Source organism: Crinia signifera, chromosome 6, assembly GCF_055691185.1.
Source record: "Crinia signifera chromosome 6, ASM5569118v1, whole genome shotgun sequence".
Taxonomy (NCBI): domain Eukaryota; kingdom Metazoa; phylum Chordata; class Amphibia; order Anura; family Myobatrachidae; genus Crinia; species Crinia signifera.
Window position 1 is genome coordinate 249,865,648 of NC_139222.1, and position 23,677 is coordinate 249,889,324.

General features: G+C 46.4%; 1 protein-coding gene across 3 annotated transcripts in view; it reads left to right on the plus strand.

Moving 5' to 3' along the window:
* Positions 1 to 23,677, plus strand: part of ADGRA1 (adhesion G protein-coupled receptor A1) — a 570,817-nt gene that overhangs the window by 96,417 nt on the left and 450,723 nt on the right. For 2 of the 3 annotated variants that reach the window (XM_083149300.1, XM_083149302.1), the window contains exons 1-2: positions 8,028 to 8,166; positions 19,080 to 19,243. In XM_083149300.1, coding sequence (XP_083005426.1) covers positions 8,162 to 8,166; positions 19,080 to 19,243 — 169 coding nt within the window. In that variant the 5' untranslated portion in view covers positions 8,028 to 8,161. Of the gene's footprint in view, positions 1 to 6,177; positions 6,250 to 8,002; positions 8,167 to 19,079; positions 19,244 to 23,677 lie in introns of those variants that run through there. The other variant, XM_083149304.1, reaches the window with a different exon arrangement.

Here is a 23,677-nt window from a genome sequence, read left to right on the forward strand (position 1 = left end):
AACGGAGCAGCGCTGCATGTCAATCAGAATAACCTGGGGGGGGGGGGTATTCATTCTTGGCTGAGTTTTCATCAGGTGAAAAACAGCAAACATTCGCCTATCAGAATTCAATCACAGGCATTTTCGGCCATGACATTACACTTTTTTGGGAGGAGAATTGGCATGGGCGCAAAACGGCTACAAAAAACGTGTCCTCCTACCTTTTCATACCCCCACTATCCACGTCGTCGTGGAGCTGATTTCATATAGTGTGGCAAGCTCGGCGAGCCACCAAGCCCGAAGCATGGCGAGCGTAGCGGATTACTTTACATGTATTCTGCGCCCCCCTCGCGGGGCTCGCTGCACACTATATAAAATCATCTCCAAGGCCGACGTGGATAGTGGGGGTATGAAAAGGTCGGAGGACGCGTTCTTCCACACCTTGAGGGGCTCGCTGCGCTCGCCACACTTCAGGGTGGAGTGGATAGTGGGGGGTGCGTAAAAGCTATTTTTAGGACATACAATCATATTACAGGTTGAGTATCCCTTATCCGAAATGCTCGGGACCACGAGCATTCCGGATAAGGGAATATTCCGGTTTTTGGAAAAAAATTTTTTAGCCATACTTACCTGCCCCTGGTGGGTCCCCGATGGTCCATGGAGTCCTCCGGCGTCCACGGCAGGCCACCAGCACCGTCTCCGGCGTCTCCAACGGTCCCAGGAGTGCTTTGCGCAAGTTCCCAAGCGCGCCGGTGACGTCACCGGCATGCGCGCGCACTCGCGCAAAGCTCTCCTGGGACCGCTGGAGACGCCGGAGAGGATGCTGAAGGCCTGCTATGGTTGCAGGAGGACTTGGTAAGTATTAAAAGAGGGTTGGGGGGGGGGGGGGAGAAACAATTATTTTTTTAATTATTCCAAAAAACCACGTTTTTTGGAATAATTCGGATAGGGGATGCCCGGATACGGGATACCCGACCTGTATTGTATACCTAATGTAATGGCATCGCACACCCAATAAAATCGCATGTGATCGCATGCGATTTTGCGGCAGATGCGATCCCCCAGGGCTAAAAGAGCAGTGAATAAATTACATAGGAAAATCGCATCAAATCGCATGCCCTTAAAATGGCCCATGCGATGCGATGCAATTTCCCTACGCAGAATAGCTCACTAAGCAAATAGCTTAGTGGGTGCCCAACTAACATATAAGTACCTGTGTTTCAATGCAATAATAATAATAATAATAATAATAATAATAATAATAATCTTCAAATGTACAAAACTAACCTGACACTAGTAACAAATGCACCAGTTTTGTTATCTCCCCATGGTGGCGCCCCCACATGGAGCACTAGCTGCTTGCATAGAGGAAAAGCAGCCGCCAGTATCTTACCTGTGAAGCTCTCAGTTGCAGTTCCTCAATGTCATTGATTTGATGGAAAAATAAAAAAATGAACAGTACAGATGTTAACAATTACTTCTGTGTACTGTTCTTGTCAAACGCAATCGTTAGTACTGATAAGGCTAATTAGCTCAGGGTCTGATTCTGTGTTGAAAGAAATCTAAAAAAGTAACTTAGGGCCAGATGTATCAAGCTTCAAAAAGTGATAACATGGAGAGTTATAAATCAAAAGCCAATCATCTCCTACCTGCCATGTTACAGGCTGGGTTTGAAAAATAACAGGTAGGAGCTGATTGGCTGGTTGTTAATCACTCTCCACTTTATCACTTTTTGAAGCTTGATACATCTGACCCTAAGTACCTGGAACAAACCGTTTCACAATGCACGCAGAGAAAATACATTTATATTTTTTCTGTGCAGGGTAAATAAGGGCTGCTTTTGCATTCAGCCCACAAGTGTTAGACCGCTTTATTTCATACTTGCCTACCCTCCCGGAACAGCCGTGAGGTTTCTGAATATTGGGTGGCCCTTCCAGCCCCCTGCAGTGGTGGGCATGTATTTTGCATTGCCTTGCTGACACACTTACAGAGCACAAGTGGGCAGACCAAGGGGGACTTAGGGCCAGATGTATCAAGCTTCACAAAGTGATAAAATGGAGAGAGATTAACAGCCAGCCAATCAGCTCATATCTGTCATGTTACAGGCTGGATTTGAAAAATGATAGGTAGGAGCTGATTGGCTGGTTGTTTATCACTCTACACTTGATCACTTTTTGAAGCTTGATACATCTGGCCCTTAATGACTTGAATTGCACTGAATTGCCTCATTATAGCCCTGCCCCTGCTGTTTAATGTATTTTTTTTTACCATGTTGTATGGGGCGGAGCTTTGATTATGTAACCATTTGGCCATGCCCCCTTATTCAGCATACTTTCCCTCTGAACACATCCCTCCTGGAAGAGGAGCAGAAAAGTAGTCAAGTATGTTTTGTCTATACACTGCAATTAAATACATCTTTCACACCTGGGTTATGGACCATTGTGAAAATATGCCAAAAAGTAACTGGATTCCTGGGTCTAGATACCCAGGAATACATCCTGGGTTGCTTCAGAGGTGGTCAATGGGTAAACCAGGTAATCTGTCCCGGGTCCCATTTCATATGGTGAACCTTATTCCCGGCATAAGGAGCTGTCCCAGGTCCCAATGTAAAACTTCCTGCGAATAATCCTTGTTGGACGTATGAAAGGGGTCTGACCCATATTGGTACCATATTCCAAAATCTGGCCCGAGGTGGGATAAGTCATACCTCCCAATTTGTCCCAATAGGGACATCTGAGCACGACAGAGGCCTCGAGACTAGGGTGTGTGGCCTACCAGTGCATCACATCAGTGAGGCCACGCCCTGTTTTCGCTGCTGTGGGGGCATGGTAGGCGCTTTGTGAGCTGCTGGCCATGCTCCCAGCCCCTCTATCTCCCTGTATAGATGCTGTGCGCATGCGCACAGTGTCTATTCCTTGTTGTGCAATGGGTAGCAGAGGGAACTCCCAGCCGCCCCTTTCTCTCACTACAGGACAATGCCGGCCCCGGAAGGGAAGCGGGACAGTCCCCCAAAAAATGTGGTTGTCCCATGAAAATAGTAACAGTTGGGAGCCACCTATTCTATTCTCCCTCTATGGGGGTCGTGGACCCCCGTGAGGGAAAATAGCAGGTGGCCGTCGGGAACCCGGCTGTCGGTGTTTTGACAGTCGGGATCCCTACGTCGGGTAAATGCCTGTCGGGATCCCAACTGTCCGGCACCCGTTGGCGCTACCCCACCTATTTCAAATACATTTTCGGCATCTTCTAAACTTTACAGATATTCCAAATGTGTTCTCTCTTCTGTGACAATGAAACACTAGGAGAGTCTTGCTGAATCTTTTTAAATGCAATGAGCACAGCCCCCCTTTTGGGACCGTGGTGATGACCCCAGCAATTATACTTGTTTAAAGGAAAAATAATAAATAACCTGATGGTATTTTACTTACATTAAATAAATCTTAAGTCAGTTGAATAATTAGTTATTCAGGAAAACATCCTAGAGCCAGGTAACAGAAGGAGTCTTTATTTACTCCTCAGTATTTGCTTAAATCCAGATTGTGGCATTTTGAGGCCAAGGCAAAGTCTGTAGTTACATCTCTTTTATGGCCAGTAACACCCACCCTCTGCGTTAATGCCCTGAAGCTGCACAGTATGGCAGCGAGACTCAGAAAATCCTTCCAAAATAACAAGTGTCAATGAGATAAAGTTCTCTACTGCATGCTGTTGCTCATTTCTTGGCCTCATACATGTACGTTAAGATGCTGAGATTGTAGTATAGTATAACATTAATATTTTCATTTTAAACCGTTATTATTTTTAAGGTATTTCCGGTGTGTTTGAAATCTACAAAATGTATTGTCAACATTATTTAAAATTGCCAAAGTATGGTCCCTAAATTCCTAAACTGAAGACTACCGATAGGACCCATAAAGGAAAAAGAAATTGCCATGTAATGGAATATTTTAAGTCCCATCAATATTTTTAGAATATATCCTAATAGATCCTGAGCACAAAAAGCATTTGATAACTGTTCCTGCACCTGTATATGATTCTTCAAATTTTCACTGTGTTATGATCCAGGGAGTGAACCCCACAGCCGTGACTGCTGTTTAGAACAGGCACGACGAGACCCTACTCTCACTCTGTTGCCTCGGAACAACCAGATCCTGCGGTGCTAGGCTTCTCCTATAACAGCCACATTTAAAGGGGCGATTTAGGTCCGCCCCAACTCCTGTGCCGCCAGGTCTTACATTGGATAAGGATCTGGAAGTTCCTGGGAGCAGGCAAGAGGAGTTGTAGTTGCTATTGCTGCTGCTCAGAGGCAGAACTACCATTGGTGCAGCATGTGCATTGCCTCTGGACACCTGAGGACTAAGGACCCACTGCTGTAACCCACTTCTGGGTTTCATATTGTGAACTTGGGTTGGAGTGGAGGAGGTCCAAATTTACATTTTGCACATGGGCCAACCACTCACAAGTACCGCCACTGCTGCGGCTTACATCAAAGCAGCATCGATTGCAGTTATGTGGATGCAGCAGGTGGCATCACACCACCAGTGGGTGTGGTATATGGTTCCGACAGTCGGGATGCCAATAGTCATTAGCCCGATGTCGGGATCCCGACTGGCCGGACTCAGACAGCATGGCGAGCGCAACAAAGCCCCTTGCGGGCATTGTGGCTCGCTACGCTTGCCACCTATTCTATTCTCCCTCTATGGAGGTCGTGGACACCCACGAGGGAGAATAGCCGGTGGCCATTGGGAACCCGGCTGTCGGTGTTTTAACAGTCGGGATCCCGACGTCAGGTAAACTACTGTCAGGATCCCGTCCGGCACCCCCTCCTGCATGGATTACTGATCCGAGCTGTGTCTATCCTGCCTGAGATATGGGGTCGCACAAGCTAAAGAGGCCAGGAAATGGCAGTCTTCCAATTAGGATCTTGGCTTAGTCTTCATCCTTCCCCCACAACAATGGTGGCATGAGTCGCTTCATAGGGTCCCCTTAGGCCACCCACTTGTGCTCTGTTAGGGGGTACTGAGGGGGAGAGCCTAAGCAGGAGACTTACCCACCTTTTTGTAGCCGAGAGCACAACCAATTTTTGAGAACCTCCTGGACATTCTGGCAGTGGCATAATTATAAAACATGCGACCTATGTCAAAACTTTTCAGGAGCACTCCCCACAGTACCTGCTTATAGTCAGGGAATGACAAATCGTGCCCCACCCACCCACCCTGGCCATCATCACGGGTCATGTCATGCTCTGCTTGTTGTTGCCGCTGAGGGTCTATCATGCATGTTCCCATTACACATAACCCTCCTAAAATTGCTGTAGCCTCTTCAAGCATCCTTTATATATGACAGCCATTTTGGAAAGGGCCATTTTCAATTAAAGCAGGCGCCAGACTGCAGAGAAGTGATTGCAGGTCCTGGTAATGATGTAGCAGTAACCCACATATTTTGTAAGCATCGGCCTGATCTGCAGTTTATTGTAGCTACCACCAACCACAAATCATCAGTCTATCGGACATGCCGAACATTCGGTATGTCTGACCAATATGGTAATTTACGAGCTGCATTGGGCAGTGTATAGGTTTTCCCAAGCTGAGCGACTGACAGGGGAGGAATATAGACATGTCTCCACCTTAGGGGAGGAGTGCCCATATCTTGTGGCCATTACTGTAAGATATCCCCCAATGTACAGCCACTATATATGCTGGATCTATCGATCAGGAATTTTTCTGACAGTATATGTTCATACACACTGGGCATTTTTGCCCAGCGTGTATGGACAACGATGTTGAGGAAAATCACTGGGCTTAAAAGCGCTCAGTGCTTGCACACTGAGCGTTTTTCACCCGTTTTAGTGATTTCCATGGGGTGGGCGGCTTTCCATAGTGGGATGCTATGGAAACCCATCCACTCAGCTGATAATACCAGCAGATGAGCGACCGGGCCAGCGATGATACGGGAGCTGACCTTTCATCGCTGCTCTGTACACACTGGGCGGCTTTCGAGCTGAAAGCCAATCAAACAAGTAAACTGAGCTGCCTTCAGCTCAAAGTCACCCAGTGTATACAGGCCTTATGACTGACTATATATTTATTTTGTTGATGGGGTCCAGACCTGTGTCAGTGGTGCCTATATAGGTTTTGTACAGGGGCTGCGTTTGGCTACCACACACATGACAATGTGGTAAATTATGAAATTTTCCTTTTACAGAAATTTGTCTGGAAATATCTTTTCAACCCTTGGACCTGATCTTTTCAAAGAACTCACATCGCTAAAAGTCATGTAAGTACATCATTTTCCACTTGTATATACAGTACAATGAATTAGTAGCTTACTGAGGGCAGAGATGTATTAAAATACATCTCTGCCCTTTGCCGCACCACCGCAGAGATGCTAGCGCATATGTATTAACATATGCGGCTAGCATAGCAGTGCGGTGACGGTTGCCCCCTTCGATACCTATTATGTGGTGTGCGGGGGGTCTCTGTCACATCCCGGCTCAGCGTGGCTGTCCCGGTGCCTCCTCCTCCCCCCCTGCAGCCAGTTTCACGGACGAGGAGGGGGGTTGGAGTCTGCAGCAGGCGGCGATAGAAGCCCATAGGCTTCTAAAGGGTATCGCAACCCAAAAGCAGCCGGGTATTAAAACATTTGAAAATCCGGTAAAACCCACCGAAAACGGGGTGTACAAATGGGATCAGAATAGCAGAAATAAAGCTACTGTATAGCGCTATTAAGGGTAAACTGCTATATTGTTGGGACTTTAGCAGATCATATATGTGGCATGTACTTCCATGTCGCCCTCCTGAGGAGAAGCGCAGAGAGGAGAAGCAAGTGGGCAATGACGGGGGCAGGGCTAAGCTCACCTCTTCATTAAGACCCATCCTCTCACTGTAAATTTGCAGTGATTGGTTTGCATTTTCATAGGGGGCGGAATCCAAATGACACCGTTTCATTTAAACATGTCACTATATAATTCCCCCTCCTCGAGGGCCGCAAGCTAACCTATAGTGACCTCACTATTCTGCCCACTTCACTAGGAAATTGGCAGGATGCGGAAGAGTGCCCCTAGTTCTGGTGCTGTGGGGGTCTAATTGTTAGTAAATGCTGATTAGTTACATTCATCAGCCACATCATTATTTTTATTGAAAATATATTTTCATTGCTAATATCCATTATAATGTTTTAGCAGTTTGACCTTAGTAGCCTTGTATCTTTGGCCCTTATTCTAGTTGATTTGGACGGATGCGTATTTCGGACAGGAACCGAATGTTCTTAGCCCCGCTTACCGCACGGATCGATCACACCATCCGAATGCGGTAAGACGCCGAGCGAATGGACCGTGAGTGGATGTTTCATGTGAACACCTCCTCCATCTGTGGGAACCTCCCCCATCCTCCGATGGTCGCCGACCATCGAATAATGGACCGAGCGGTCAGACAGCAGCAAGTGCTCCAGACCACTCGGACATTTTTCCGTATGAAAGCAGGGATATGGGCGGGCAGCTGACATCCGGCTATGTCAGCTGTCCACCCCCCACACGTGCGTCACGGCCGCATTACCATGGGAACGCCTATGAAACGCGGGGCGTACGCATATGGTAATGAGCCCAAACAGCCCTTCACGCCCCTCTCCACCCCCTGCTCGGATGGATTCTGCACTGAATTCACACTGTGTTCGGATGTGCGAGGCGTTCACACATGCGCAGAAACGCCTCTGCACATGCGCAAACACCAAACATCGGCTGTTTGAACGCACACGCAGCGTTCCGACTCAATCAGAATAAGGGCCTTTATTTCCACTATACTATCACTCTCATAGGACGTTGACACCCTCCATTACTGCTGCTTTGGGGATACTAGGCAGCTCTAATGCTGCTCCTCAACTTTTTTGGGGGGAGTTCAAGTGTTGTGAGCACCAGCAGCCACTAGATGGAGCCCAATGGAGCAATTCAATTCTCGCGCACAGCTGCTGGCACTGACATTGTTCAATCATATGTGTGTGCGTTGATTGCATTGTTTTAAATTGTTTTCCCTAGATTTTTTAGTACGGAGTCCCTCATCTGTGACTGCAATCTAAAGTGGATCTTAAAATGGGCAGTAATGTCATCCGTTCGGATCAGCGAAGATACAGTTTGTGGGCACCCAAGCAGTGTCAGAGGATTGGCATTTCGTAACTTACAGGAGGATCAGCTGACATGCGGTAAGCTAATTTATTTGTGTGTCACCATTGGTGGTTGCAAGTGGAAGAGGACTTGTAGGTAGGGTATTCAACTAACGAAAACCATTTTAGGAGCTACTTACTTATACATTTTACAGAAATTGGATGCCCCCTATAATTTTTATTATAGACAAATCAAAACATTATATTGAAGGGGCTTCTCTGTGCAGCTAATACCTGTACTCAACTACCGTCTTTCCCCGATAATAAGACACTGTCTTATTTTTTTTTTTCCCTCAAAAAAGACCATAGGTCTTATTTTCGGGGGAGGGCTTATTTTAATAGACCTTGACCTAGACCTTATGAAATGCCCCACAATTTAATGTGCCCCCCTGCGCCTTTAAGAAATTCCCCACTGCCTTTATGAAATGCCCCACAATTTGTGCCGGTATTTTACATGCCCCCACCTGTTTTTTTGAAGTTCGTTGATGGCGTGGTGTGGTGAGCAGCAGCCAGCCAGCCAGCCAGTCAGTCAGTCGGCCGCGTGATGTGCGCGGCGTGACGTCACGCCGCGCCTACCGCAATGCATCCCTGGGAACGGGAGCTGCGGTGCTGCTGGTAAGTGAGCGGAGGGCAGCGGGGGTCAGCGGGGGTCAGCGGGGGCCGAGCGGAGGCTACACATTAGGTGTACACACATTTACATGGGGAAAATGGTAGGTCTTATTTTCGGGGGAGGGCTTATTTTGGACCAGCGTCCAAAATCTGGGGTAGGGCTTATTATCGGGGTAGGGCTAATTATCGGGGAAAGACGGTATTAGGAACTAGTTTATTGGAGCCGGCAAATACTGGGTCACCTAAGTATTTCCAACTTCCTGTCCTACTCTCTGCTCTGTTCTGCAACTTTGGACATTTTTAGAATGTTTGTGGTGTAGCATTCACTGTGGAGATACTGTAAACTGGAAGGAGGAGATAACGCACCAGCCAATCAACTGTGTTTGAAAAATTACAGTTGGCAGTTGATTGGCTGATGCTTTATCTCCTTCCAGTTTATCTCCACTTTTGCACCCCTTTCTGTCTTTAATACATCTGCCCCATTGTGTACAGAAGAAGTAGAGGTCCGATACAGATCCAGGCCAACCACGCTCCCTCTCTGTCCCCAAACAGTCGCAGCTGCTTCTCTTAATCACGCTCAAATTCTCCTAGGTAACATGATGAATACTGGTTTAAAATGGTGCATGAATAGAGTTTATTAGCCACTAATATTTGAGAGGCGATGACATTCATCTTATATATAATCCCCACAGAACCAGTTAACCGTAGACCTAATAATACAAATTATCAGCAGGGACACCTGGGATGGAGTTAAAAGGTCACAGCTTTTATTTATCTAATTAAATATGTTACCTTAAGAGAATAAGGTGGCTAAGAAAGCACTGGTTCTCTGCCGTAGGCTAATCTGGTTATTACAGTACCGTTGAAGCAGATATAAGCCCCTGAGATTTGGCACCTGAGTTCCTCAGTTTCCATCCCCCCTTTATTCGCATAGCACTTCTGGGACAAATCACTGGGAGAACACCCATTTCACTTCCTGTGTGTAGAGATGCGCAAAATGCACCCAGGCCCCTACAGGGCAACAACAGTACTACACCCTAGGCTCTCCCAATAGGCTGTGTTTGAAAAATGTCAGTTAGCGCATTTTCACCTTGCACATAACGTTCTTAAGGGGGATAGATAACACTTTTCCAAGCTTCATACATTTGCCCCATTATCTCGTCCACTTTCTCTCTCTCCAAGGCTTAGTACATAGAGGCTAATTCAGCCGCTATCGCTAGAATTTGCAAATTGAGCTACTATCGATGAACTGCTCATGCATACCGTAAGCATCGCACATGTGCAAAGGCGATTAGCAAAATAAAATGTGTATGGATCAAAAACGCAGTGCGGCTGGACTTTGACTGGCAGGAGCTGGAGTTTGGGATGGAAATCTGATGTTTTCTGGGTGTGAAGGAAAAAAATGCACGCATGCCCAGGCATTTTTGAGAAAAGTCTGTGATGTCATCGAGGACCACTTCCACCCTGCTGCTGATTGGTGGAAAGGTCGGAGCTACTCACAATTGCAAAGACTGCAAACACCTTTCGATAGTTTGGAAATCACGTATGGATTTGGAAATGGATTGCGATTAGCGATCTGTTCGTATTTCTCTTGCAAATTTATAAGGGGCGGGTTTTTTTTTCTGTCTGGGTGGCGGCAAACTAAGGACTCAATTCTGGTCCACATGCAACACTGTGAAATTTGCAGCGTTGCATGTGGACTAAACGCCGTCCGCCGCGCGCAGTTCTGGTTGCCCCCCCCTCGCACCCGCAATCTCCCGTACGGCTGCGAATGGATGATTTGCATAAAGTCGCTGGTCAGCGACTATGAAATGATTTCTCCGGCACTCGCAGATCAGAGACACCTCTATGTTGGACTCTGCAAGCGTTCTGTGCGGGAAGCAGACGGCCAGCTGACATCCACTGATGTCAGCTGCCAGCCCCCCGTACCCGCGTCACCAGGCAATTGCATCGGAACACCCATGAAACACTGGGCGTTCCCATGGGCTGTGCCCTCTGCAGCCAACCGACGCCTCCCGCCTGCACGGCTAGGTGGGAGCAGGATGGCGAACATGTAGTTTGCTGTGCCCGCTCGCACCCTGCGTATGCACATGCGCAGAAATTATATACCGTCACTGACCACTAAAGGACACTCAACTGACCAAATTCATCCTTCGTGTGCGAAAAGATGTCTTAACAGAAAGTGAAAGCAATTTTTGCAGGGACAATGGTCTGTTTCAAACTTGCTGGATGGAGAGAAGGAGCTGTGAAGACAGAGATTGGAGGTAGGAACATTGGGGGTTATTCTAGTTCACTCTTTCTGATAAAATCCTTCTTAGATGCACAAAACTATGTGCACTGCAGGTGGGGCAGATGTTACTTGTGCAGAGATAATTAGATTTGGGTGGGGTTTTAGGTACTTGTTTCCTAGCACGGCCACAATCGCGGGCATCGGGTGTCATTTTTAGTGGTATACGACGCGACCGACGCGATGCCCCCGATTTTCCCATTGAAATGCATTGAAAAAAGTCAAAATCGCGTCGGTCGCGTCGTATGCGGCTAAAAAAGGCTTAAATGGTCCAGACGCGATGCCCACGATTTCCCCATAGGAAACAATGTTAAATGGCTCAATGTACCCACGATGCCCCCGATTTCTCATAGGGAACAATGTTAAATACCTCAATTTCACCAAATTATCATAGGGAACAATGGTAAATGGGCCAGAAAGCCCCAAAAACACCCCAGAACAGTGAAATGTCCCCCCAAAAGTAGTTTACGCCACCCCACGATCAACGCGAACCCGAAGCGTGGCGAGCGCAGCGAGCCCGCGTGGGGCGGCGGTACGCGTCCTCCGACCTTTTCATACCCCCACTATCCACGTCAGCAAGGAGTTGAGAATAGAATAGTGTGGCGAGCGCAGCGAGCCACCGAGCCCAAAGCGTGGCGAGCGGACGCGGATACCTTCACAGGTAAACGCGTCCCTTCGCGGGCTTCACAGGTATCCACGTCCCCTCGCGGGGCTCGCTGCGCTCGCCACGCTTCGGGCGCGGTGGCTCGCTGCGCTCGCCACACTATTATTCTCAACTCCACGCCGACGTGGATAGTGGGGGTATGAAAAGGTCGGAGGACGCGTACCGCCGCCCCTCGCGGGCTCGCTGCGCTCGCCACGCTTCGGGTTCGCGTTGATCGTGGGGTGGCGTAAAATACTTTTGGGGGGACATTTCACTGTTCAGGGGTGTTTTGGGGGGTTTATGGCCCATTTAACATTGTTCCCTATGATGATTTGGGTAAATTGACCCATTTAACATTGTTTCCTATGCGAAATCGGGGGCATCGCGGCTAAATTGAGCCATTTAACATTGTTCCCTATGGGGAAATCGCGGGCATCGCGTCGCGACCATCGCACCCGATTTTTTAGTGCTTGCGATGGCCGCGATGCCCCCGATTTTTCCTCACGATGCCCACGATCATGATCGTTGTGGCCGTGCTAGGAAACAAGTACCGGGTTTTACTTCAAAGTGAGATCTATTTTGCAGTGTAAAAATAAAGCAGTCAGTATTTACCCTGCACAGAAACAAAATAACTCACCCAAATCTAATTCTCTCTGCACCTGTTACATCTGCCCCCCCTGCAGTGCACATGATTTTGTCCATCTAAGAAGGATTTCGTCAGAAAGAATGAACTAGAATAAGGCCTATACTTACATACCGACCTGGAATGGCTGGGAGGGTCACGAAAATGGGGTCCCCCACGAAAGTGTAGGCAAGCCTCCCGAATTCCTGCCCATCGCATTAACCCCAACCCGCAGCCCCCTCTTCTGCCAGTAAAATACCGGCATTTGTGGCTGTTCAGGGAGGGGGTGGGGCTAAATGATGCAAATCGCGTCATTAAGCCCCTCCCTGAACAGTCACAAATAACGGCATTTACCATGAAGGAGGCAGGCTTAAAGATGTCAAACTACAAACAAGTAGGCAAGTATTGGTAGGAGCAGATAGGAACTGAGAGTGGGGTGAAGAGTTTTTTGCTAAAAAAACTGTCACAGCTCAAAGTGAAAGTAAAAACTGTCACAGCTTAAAGTGAAAATACATTGCAGAAGCTTTCATTTTCATGGGCTTTTAACTAGTTTGGCTATAAACATTATAGATTAGTATAGGGCAGTGACGGAGAACGTTGGCACTCCAGATGTTGTTGAACTACACATCTCAGCATGCCCTGCAACAGTTTTCTATTTGGCCATACTAAAACTGTTACAGGTATAGGGAGTACTAAACACACTACTACTATAAGAATTAGATCTAAAAGCAACACTGGAAACCAGTAATTCAGTCTTTATTCAGTAACCAATAGCATTTAAAACAATACAGTTGATTCAGTTTGGGTTTCCTTTCCTATAAGGCCTGCTGCCAGAGACCGTTGTAGATTGAGAGGGTGTTAGTGGAGTGTTTGCAGCATATTCCAGGTAATTAGAGCAGGTAACGTCCAAATATCACTGACGTCTGTCCTGAATGCCTGCTCAAGTGTGTGCTGTATGCGGTAATTGGAACCAGTTGGTTCTCCGCCCACACCCATTAACATGCTTTTACTAGTGTTTAAAGACGCTGAAACAGTCATGTGGGTAAGGGTCTATCGGGCAAAGGAGGTTTCACTGGCAAGTCCGTGTCTGAGTTCTTTCTGTCTCTAGTTTCATGCCGTCCTGGTAATATTGAAGCTGGAACCAAAAAAAAAAAGTAACAAAACATTTGTGAATCCGTTTGTGTCTTTTAAATGTTACCTCATACTGCGTTTATGCTGCCTCATAATTAAGACAATAATGTGCCAGAAGGGAAAACTGGTGTGAGGTTATGGATTATAATTGTTGCTAATGGCTTCCTGTATTTTTAAGGGGAATTATTTATTGACTAAAATGTGATCTGCATATAAACGGTGGCTTCCTGTGAAATAAATGTTAATGTAATATATTGGTTCAGACTATCTGGATGCTGAATTCCTATGCTACCGTCCAATTCTATTAGGTAAATAATTCATACTCACACCATGCATGCGTGTCTGCCAAATACAGGGCTGTGTTGTGTCTTTAAAACAGATATTGTAAAGCTGAAGATGAGTTCCTAGCGCAATATTGAGACCCGACAGGGTGCCGGTATCGGCAAGTGAATACACATACGATGCCGAAAGTGACAAATGATGGCGGGTGGGGAGGGGGCAAGGCTGTCGCTAGCCATATCCTCCGTCGTCCTGCATGTACAGATGGCAGAGTGACATCGCTAACGACCTGCGGGATCGCACATCGTTAATGATACAGGGAGTACACGGTAGATTACAGATGGAACGCCTCTTATTCAGTGCCTGGGATCACCAGAATATCCCCGCTGGCAATCGCCGGCAGAGAATTGCTCCATCTGAACGGGACATGTCTCACACGCATGCGCATCCCAGTTTTTCCGCAAAAATAAGGTCGACAGGGTCATTGGGTTGACACATGCATTAGGTCGACATGCCCAAGGTCGACAGTCAAAAGGCCGACATGGAGTTTTTCAATTTTTTTGAGCCGACATGTGCCGACAGGCAGTATTTCATGCCTTACCATCCACTAGAGCGTGGTGAGAGAATAAAATAGTGTGCCGAGCGCAGCGAGACATGCAACGGGATGTGGTGCAACATTACGGTGTCCATGTCCACTGTCCATTGGGACAAAAAAAAGTGAAAAACCCCATGTCGACCTTGTGCATGGCAACCTAATGCTTGTGTCTACGTAATTACCCTGTCAACCTAACCCATGTCGACCTTCAGTTACGTCGACCTAATGACTGTCGATTTTCCTCTTGTCGACCCTATGACCCTACCCCACAGTAACATAGATTTTAATGGCAAATTTTTATACAGTACATTGTCTCTTGACTTCCTAGTTGTTGGGGAACCACAAGTACGAGCATGGCCAAGGACTTGAATTCATAGCAGATAAACTGCCATAGGTTACATACCTGTCTTCTAGACCAAAGGTAGGCAACTGTGGTACACCAGCTGTGGTAGAACTGCAAATCCCAGAGTACCCTGCCACTGTTGCTGTCAGGCAAGGAGAATCCTCTGCCTGGGCATGCTGGGATGTGTAGTTCAACAGCAGCTGGACTGCCAAACGTTACCTTTCCCTTTTCTAGACTAGGGATGGTAAATCACTGGCTTAACATTAATCTTACCATCAAAGTCACACAAAGCAAACCATGTACTCGACCAATATTTACAGGAGGCCCTTTTTGTGCTCACCTGGTATAATTTTGCCCATAAATGGTAGAAAACATATCGATGGTCAGTCATTGTGTTTGATTGATTGGCCTGTGGGCCAATCAATACATGGGGCGGGGCTATGCTCTGTGTCCCGGCACTTTGGAAAAAAAAAAAAACGCAAAACATCGTTTTGCTGTTCCATGATGGATGGAAACCATCTGGTTCTCCGCCATCGATGGCAAAAGTATTCGACATCGGCCATGAACCATCAATGATTTTGAATCATCGATGATTTGAGTCATCGATGGTCGGTGGCCATCCCTAAAATAAACACTATTAACCTTAAATAACTGTTACAAAACCTCAATGTTCAATGCACATCACAGCTATTCCCCCCAGGCTTATACCCCTGATTATTTGTTCCAGTAATACATGTATATCTGTACACAGCATGCTGTATTCACACGCAGTACACAGAGGTGCATTTTAGCAGCTTTTGCATCTATGGAAAACTTTCTTCTTATTTTCAGGCAACAGACAGGAATTTTAGGCTTGGAAGAACAAGCTGGGAGCTGGGGAGATTATCACATGAAGATGGTTTTGCATTAATGTCACACATCACATATCTGAATTAAAAGCAGATGTTTTGGAATAGTATATGAGTACATTTCTCATAATCCGTTTATGACATCACCCTTTAGGGATTAAATGGCCTCCTCTGAAAAATGGCTTAATAACCTTTATATAGAGTTTAGTCAAATAACAAAATAGTGCATACTTGGAAAGGTCACAGGGTGAAGCTAGTATTGTGACTAGAGAACGCTTTCCCACAGTATAAATCACAGCTACAGTATGTAAAATAAACCATGCAAAACATGATGTTCATTAACCTTCTCGGAGTGCGCAAGTGAAAATACACATAATAATTGTTCACCATACTTGCCTACTTTTGAAAACTAGTTTCAGGGAGATTATAGTTGGTAGTAGAATATTGCACAGCCCCCCCATTGAGGGGGCGTGTCATGCTCCACCCAAAGGGCGTGTCTAGTTCCATATAGGGAGAGATTGTGGGAAAAGATTGTGAACGTGGCACCTAGAAGCGTGGGTGTGTACTGCTGGATCTGAGGGGAATCTTTTAAAATGACTTATATCCAAATGTAGATGAGCCCCAAAGCAGTTAGTAAGAGATACTATACTTGGTAAAGTGCCGGGAAATGAAAACTAGGAGTTGTGATGATTCAATGTAACTGTATCTACAGTATTTCTCGTTCCTTCCCCCCCCCCCCCAAAAAATGTAACAGTGTAATGTGGGCTAGGTGACATGAGGGAGATTGCTAGACTAATGAGGGAGAGAGGGAGATTGCTGCTATTTCAGGGAGTCTCCTGCAGAATGCAGGAGGGTAGGCAACTATGCTGTTCACACATTGGGCAAAATGTAAAGAGAGATATTCGACTTTTTTCCCGCAACTCGAACAATGTAACGGTGTGCAATTTTTACTCTCACTATGCAAATCGGATGCAAATTTTAAACCAGGAAGTACAGATTTTTTTGGACCAATTGAAATGTGCCGTTTATAGTATAACCGTTGCAGGCTAGGAACTAATGAGAGCAAATCTCACACAAATTAGCTCTATTAGGTCAGACATAATTAGAGCTGGTTTGTTTGGGTGAGATATAATCGGCAATGTTTTAATTTAGAAATTCAAAATTAGAGCAGATTTGTAATAAATAAATCTTGCAATATTATTTCTAACCTTAAAAATGCAAGATATACTTTGATTAGTCAAATTAGCTAATTTTTAAATTTTTACCAATCAATTGCATGTTGGGATGCTAACTAGATGCACAAGCAACTTTTACTGATTACAATTATATATGTTGTGCCTAAATACTGTATGTAATTGCGATTTTATCTGCATAAAATTATAGTTTCCCAGCCAAACAGTGTAACCTTATTTGTCCTGCACATACAGTCGCAATTAGAGACAAGCCTCATATCATTGTACACAACCATAAAATAACTTGTATAGTTTCAAAACTACAGAGTAATGTTATGTAGGGTCCACCTTTTTTTTATTTATCTAATGGTGAAACTTTATTTATATAATATATTTTTTTTATGCAGTATATTAGTGTCATGTGATCTGCTAAAGTGCACAGAAAAGTGCAGGTAGACTAAAAAAGGACACAATTATGTTATATGTGACTTAAGAGGTCAGTGTTTACAGTGTGTCACAATAAAATTGAAGAGAGATAAAGTACCAACCGGCCAGCCCCTAATTGTAGTTTTTCAAACAGCCTGAAACATGACAGTTAGGAGCTGATTGGTTGGTATGTTATCTCTCTACTACTCTATTTCTCTCCAAACTTTGTTAAATCTCCATACTACTGTGAATTTCTTGAGATGCACCTACATCTATCATCTGTCCTACTGTACACATGCTATGTCTTGACTGCTTAATAGGCACAATATATAGTATTCCTATAAATATTACATGACCTCCATCTTTTGTGGCCCTTTTAATGTCATTTTTCTTTATAAAATGTAAACTACAATGTAGAATTATTTGTCCCATTACTTTATAAAGTATGGTTTCGTCTTTGTCAGAAATTGGTGTCAAACCATCTAGTGAACAAGACTTTCTTCAGTTTTAGTAGAATTTATTTTACAATTTTTGTACTTTCAGGCGGCGATAGAAGCCCATAGGCTTCTAAAGGGTATCGCAACCCAAAAGCAGCCGGGTATTAAAACATTTGAAAATCCGGTAAAACCCACCGAAAACGGGGTGTACAAATGGGATCAGAATAGCAGAAATAAAGCTACTGTATAGCGCTATTAAGGGTAAACTGCTATATTGTTGGGACTTTAGCAGATCATATATGTGGCATGTACTTCCATGTCGCCCTCCTGAGGAGAAGCGCAGAGAGGAGAAGCAAGTGGGCAATGACGGGGGCAGGGCTAAGCTCACCTCTTCATTAAGACCCATCCTCTCACTGTAAATTTGCAGTGATTGGTTTGCATTTTCATAGGGGGCGGAATCCAAATGACACCGTTTCATTTAAACATGTCACTATATAATTCCCCCTCCTCGAGGGCCGCAAGCTAACCTATAGTGACCTCACTATTCTGCCCACTTCACTAGGAAATTGGCAGGATGCGGAAGAGTGCCCCTAGTTCTGGTGCTGTGGGGGTCTAATTGTTAGTAAATGCTGATTAGTTACATTCATCAGCCACATCATTATTTTTATTGAAAATATATTTTCATTGCTAATATCCATTATAATGTTTTAGCAGTTTGACCTTAGTAGCCTTGTATCTTTGGCCCTTATTCTAGTTGATTTGGACGGATGCGTATTTCGGACAGGAACCGAATGTTCTTAGCCCCGCTTACCGCACGGATCGATCACACCATCCGAATGCGGTAAGACGCCGAGCGAATGGACCGTGAGTGGATGTTTCATGTGAACACCTCCTCCATCTGTGGGAACCTCCCCCATCCTCCGATGGTCGCCGACCATCGAATAATGGACCGAGCGGTCAGACAGCAGCAAGTGCTCCAGACCACTCGGACATTTTTCCGTATGAAAGCAGGGATATGGGCGGGCAGCTGACATCCGGCTATGTCAGCTGTCCACCCCCCACACGTGCGTCACGGCCGCATTACCATGGGAACGCCTATGAAACGCGGGGCGTACGCATATGGTAATGAGCCCAAACAGCCCTTCACGCCCCTCTCCACCCCCTGCTCGGATGGATTCTGCACTGAATTCACACTGTGTTCGGATGTGCGAGGCGTTCACACATGCGCAGAAACGCCTCTGCACATGCGCAAACACCAAACATCGGCTGTTTGAACGCACACGCAGCGTTCCGACTCAATCAGAATAAGGGCCTTTATTTCCACTATACTATCACTCTCATAGGACGTTGACACCCTCCATTACTGCTGCTTTGGGGATACTAGGCAGCTCTAATGCTGCTCCTCAACTTTTTTGGGGGGAGTTCAAGTGTTGTGAGCACCAGCAGCCACTAGATGGAGCCCAATGGAGCAATTCAATTCTCGCGCACAGCTGCTGGCACTGACATTGTTCAATCATATGTGTGTGCGTTGATTGCATTGTTTTAAATTGTTTTCCCTAGATTTTTTAGTACGGAGTCCCTCATCTGTGACTGCAATCTAAAGTGGATCTTAAAATGGGCAGTAATGTCATCCGTTCGGATCAGCGAAGATACAGTTTGTGGGCACCCAAGCAGTGTCAGAGGATTGGCATTTCGTAACTTACAGGAGGATCAGCTGACATGCGGTAAGCTAATTTATTTGTGTGTCACCATTGGTGGTTGCAAGTGGAAGAGGACTTGTAGGTAGGGTATTCAACTAACGAAAACCATTTTAGGAGCTACTTACTTATACATTTTACAGAAATTGGATGCCCCCTATAATTTTTATTATAGACAAATCAAAACATTATATTGAAGGGGCTTCTCTGTGCAGCTAATACCTGTACTCAACTACCGTCTTTCCCCGATAATAAGACACTGTCTTATTTTTTTTTTTCCCTCAAAAAAGACCATAGGTCTTATTTTCGGGGGAGGGCTTATTTTAATAGACCTTGACCTAGACCTTATGAAATGCCCCACAATTTAATGTGCCCCCCTGCGCCTTTAAGAAATTCCCCACTGCCTTTATGAAATGCCCCACAATTTGTGCCGGTATTTTACATGCCCCCACCTGTTTTTTTGAAGTTCGTTGATGGCGTGGTGTGGTGAGCAGCAGCCAGCCAGCCAGCCAGTCAGTCAGTCGGCCGCGTGATGTGCGCGGCGTGACGTCACGCCGCGCCTACCGCAATGCATCCCTGGGAACGGGAGCTGCGGTGCTGCTGGTAAGTGAGCGGAGGGCAGCGGGGGTCAGCGGGGGTCAGCGGGGGCCGAGCGGAGGCTACACATTAGGTGTACACACATTTACATGGGGAAAATGGTAGGTCTTATTTTCGGGGGAGGGCTTATTTTGGACCAGCGTCCAAAATCTGGGGTAGGGCTTATTATCGGGGTAGGGCTAATTATCGGGGAAAGACGGTATTAGGAACTAGTTTATTGGAGCCGGCAAATACTGGGTCACCTAAGTATTTCCAACTTCCTGTCCTACTCTCTGCTCTGTTCTGCAACTTTGGACATTTTTAGAATGTTTGTGGTGTAGCATTCACTGTGGAGATACTGTAAACTGGAAGGAGGAGATAACGCACCAGCCAATCAACTGTGTTTGAAAAATTACAGTTGGCAGTTGATTGGCTGATGCTTTATCTCCTTCCAGTTTATCTCCACTTTTGCACCCCTTTCTGTCTTTAATACATCTGCCCCATTGTGTACAGAAGAAGTAGAGGTCCGATACAGATCCAGGCCAACCACGCTCCCTCTCTGTCCCCAAACAGTCGCAGCTGCTTCTCTTAATCACGCTCAAATTCTCCTAGGTAACATGATGAATACTGGTTTAAAATGGTGCATGAATAGAGTTTATTAGCCACTAATATTTGAGAGGCGATGACATTCATCTTATATATAATCCCCACAGAACCAGTTAACCGTAGACCTAATAATACAAATTATCAGCAGGGACACCTGGGATGGAGTTAAAAGGTCACAGCTTTTATTTATCTAATTAAATATGTTACCTTAAGAGAATAAGGTGGCTAAGAAAGCACTGGTTCTCTGCCGTAGGCTAATCTGGTTATTACAGTACCGTTGAAGCAGATATAAGCCCCTGAGATTTGGCACCTGAGTTCCTCAGTTTCCATCCCCCCTTTATTCGCATAGCACTTCTGGGACAAATCACTGGGAGAACACCCATTTCACTTCCTGTGTGTAGAGATGCGCAAAATGCACCCAGGCCCCTACAGGGCAACAACAGTACTACACCCTAGGCTCTCCCAATAGGCTGTGTTTGAAAAATGTCAGTTAGCGCATTTTCACCTTGCACATAACGTTCTTAAGGGGGATAGATAACACTTTTCCAAGCTTCATACATTTGCCCCATTATCTCGTCCACTTTCTCTCTCTCCAAGGCTTAGTACATAGAGGCTAATTCAGCCGCTATCGCTAGAATTTGCAAATTGAGCTACTATCGATGAACTGCTCATGCATACCGTAAGCATCACACATGTGCAAAGGCGATTAGCAAAATAAAATGTGTATGGATCAAAAACGCAGTGCGGCTGGACTTTGACTGGCAGGAGCTGGAGTTTGGGATGGAAATCTGATGTTTTCTGGGTGTGAAGGAAAAAAATGCACGCATGCCCAGGCATTTTTGAGAAAAGTCTGTGATGTCATCGAGGACCACTTCCACCCTGCTGCTGATTGGTGGAAAGGTCGGAGCTACTCACAATTGCAAAGACTGCAAACACCTTTCGATAGTTTGGAAATCACGTATGGATTTGGAAATGGATTGCGATTAGCGATCTGTTCGTATTTCTCTTGCAAATTTATAAGGGGCGGGTTTTTTTTTCTGTCTGGGTGGCGGCAAACTAAGGACTCAATTCTGGTCCACATGCAACACTGTGAAATTTGCAGCGTTGCATGTGGACTAAACGCCGTCCGCCGCGCGCAGTTCTGGTTGCCCCCCCCTCGCACCCGCAATCTCCCGTACGGCTGCGAATGGATGATTTGCATAAAGTCGCTGGTCAGCGACTATGAAATGATTTCTCCGGCACTCGCAGATCAGAGACACCTCTATGTTGGACTCTGCAAGCGTTCTGTGCGGGAAGCAGACGGCCAGCTGACATCCACTGATGTCAGCTGCCAGCCCCCCGTACCCGCGTCACCAGGCAATTGCATCGGAACACCCATGAAACACTGGGCGTTCCCATGGGCTGTGCCCTCTGCAGCCAACCGACGCCTCCCGCCTGCACGGCTAGGTGGGAGCAGGATGGCGAACATGTAGTTTGCTGTGCCCGCTCGCACCCTGCGTATGCACATGCGCAGAAATTATATACCGTCACTGACCACTAAAGGACACTCAACTGACCAAATTCATCCTTCGTGTGCGAAAAGATGTCTTAACAGAAAGTGAAAGCAATTTTTGCAGGGACAATGGTCTGTTTCAAACTTGCTGGATGGAGAGAAGGAGCTGTGAAGACAGAGATTGGAGGTAGGAACATTGGGGGTTATTCTAGTTCACTCTTTCTGATAAAATCCTTCTTAGATGCACAAAACTATGTGCACTGCAGGTGGGGCAGATGTTACTTGTGCAGAGATAATTAGATTTGGGTGGGGTTTTAGGTACTTGTTTCCTAGCACGGCCACAATCGCGGGCATCGGGTGTCATTTTTAGTGGTATACGACGCGACCGACGCGATGCCCCCGATTTTCCCATTGAAATGCATTGAAAAAAGTCAAAATCGCGTCGGTCGCGTCGTATGCGGCTAAAAAAGGCTTAAATGGTCCAGACGCGATGCCCACGATTTCCCCATAGGAAACAATGTTAAATGGCTCAATGTACCCACGATGCCCCCGATTTCTCATAGGGAACAATGTTAAATACCTCAATTTCACCAAATTATCATAGGGAACAATGGTAAATGGGCCAGAAAGCCCCAAAAACACCCCAGAACAGTGAAATGTCCCCCCAAAAGTAGTTTACGCCACCCCACGATCAACGCGAACCCGAAGCGTGGCGAGCGCAGCGAGCCCGCGTGGGGCGGCGGTACGCGTCCTCCGACCTTTTCATACCCCCACTATCCACGTCAGCAAGGAGTTGAGAATAGAATAGTGTGGCGAGCGCAGCGAGCCACCGAGCCCAAAGCGTGGCGAGCGGACGCGGATACCTTCACAGGTAAACGCGTCCCTTCGCGGGCTTCACAGGTATCCACGTCCCCTCGCGGGGCTCGCTGCGCTCGCCACGCTTCGGGCGCGGTGGCTCGCTGCGCTCGCCACACTATTATTCTCAACTCCACGCCGACGTGGATAGTGGGGGTATGAAAAGGTCGGAGGACGCGTACCGCCGCCCCTCGCGGGCTCGCTGCGCTCGCCACGCTTCGGGTTCGCGTTGATCGTGGGGTGGCGTAAAATACTTTTGGGGGGACATTTCACTGTTCAGGGGTGTTTTGGGGGGTTTATGGCCCATTTAACATTGTTCCCTATGATGATTTGGGTAAATTGACCCATTTAACATTGTTTCCTATGCGAAATCGGGGGCATCGCGGCTAAATTGAGCCATTTAACATTGTTCCCTATGGGGAAATCGCGGGCATCGCGTCGCGACCATCGCACCCGATTTTTTAGTGCTTGCGATGGCCGCGATGCCCCCGATTTTTCCTCACGATGCCCACGATCATGATCGTTGTGGCCGTGCTAGGAAACAAGTACCGGGTTTTACTTCAAAGTGAGATCTATTTTGCAGTGTAAAAATAAAGCAGTCAGTATTTACCCTGCACAGAAACAAAATAACTCACCCAAATCTAATTCTCTCTGCACCTGTTACATCTGCCCCCCCTGCAGTGCACATGATTTTGTCCATCTAAGAAGGATTTCGTCAGAAAGAATGAACTAGAATAAGGCCTATACTTACATACCGACCTGGAATGGCTGGGAGGGTCACGAAAATGGGGTCCCCCACGAAAGTGTAGGCAAGCCTCCCGAATTCCTGCCCATCGCATTAACCCCAACCCGCAGCCCCCTCTTCTGCCAGTAAAATACCGGCATTTGTGGCTGTTCAGGGAGGGGGTGGGGCTAAATGATGCAAATCGCGT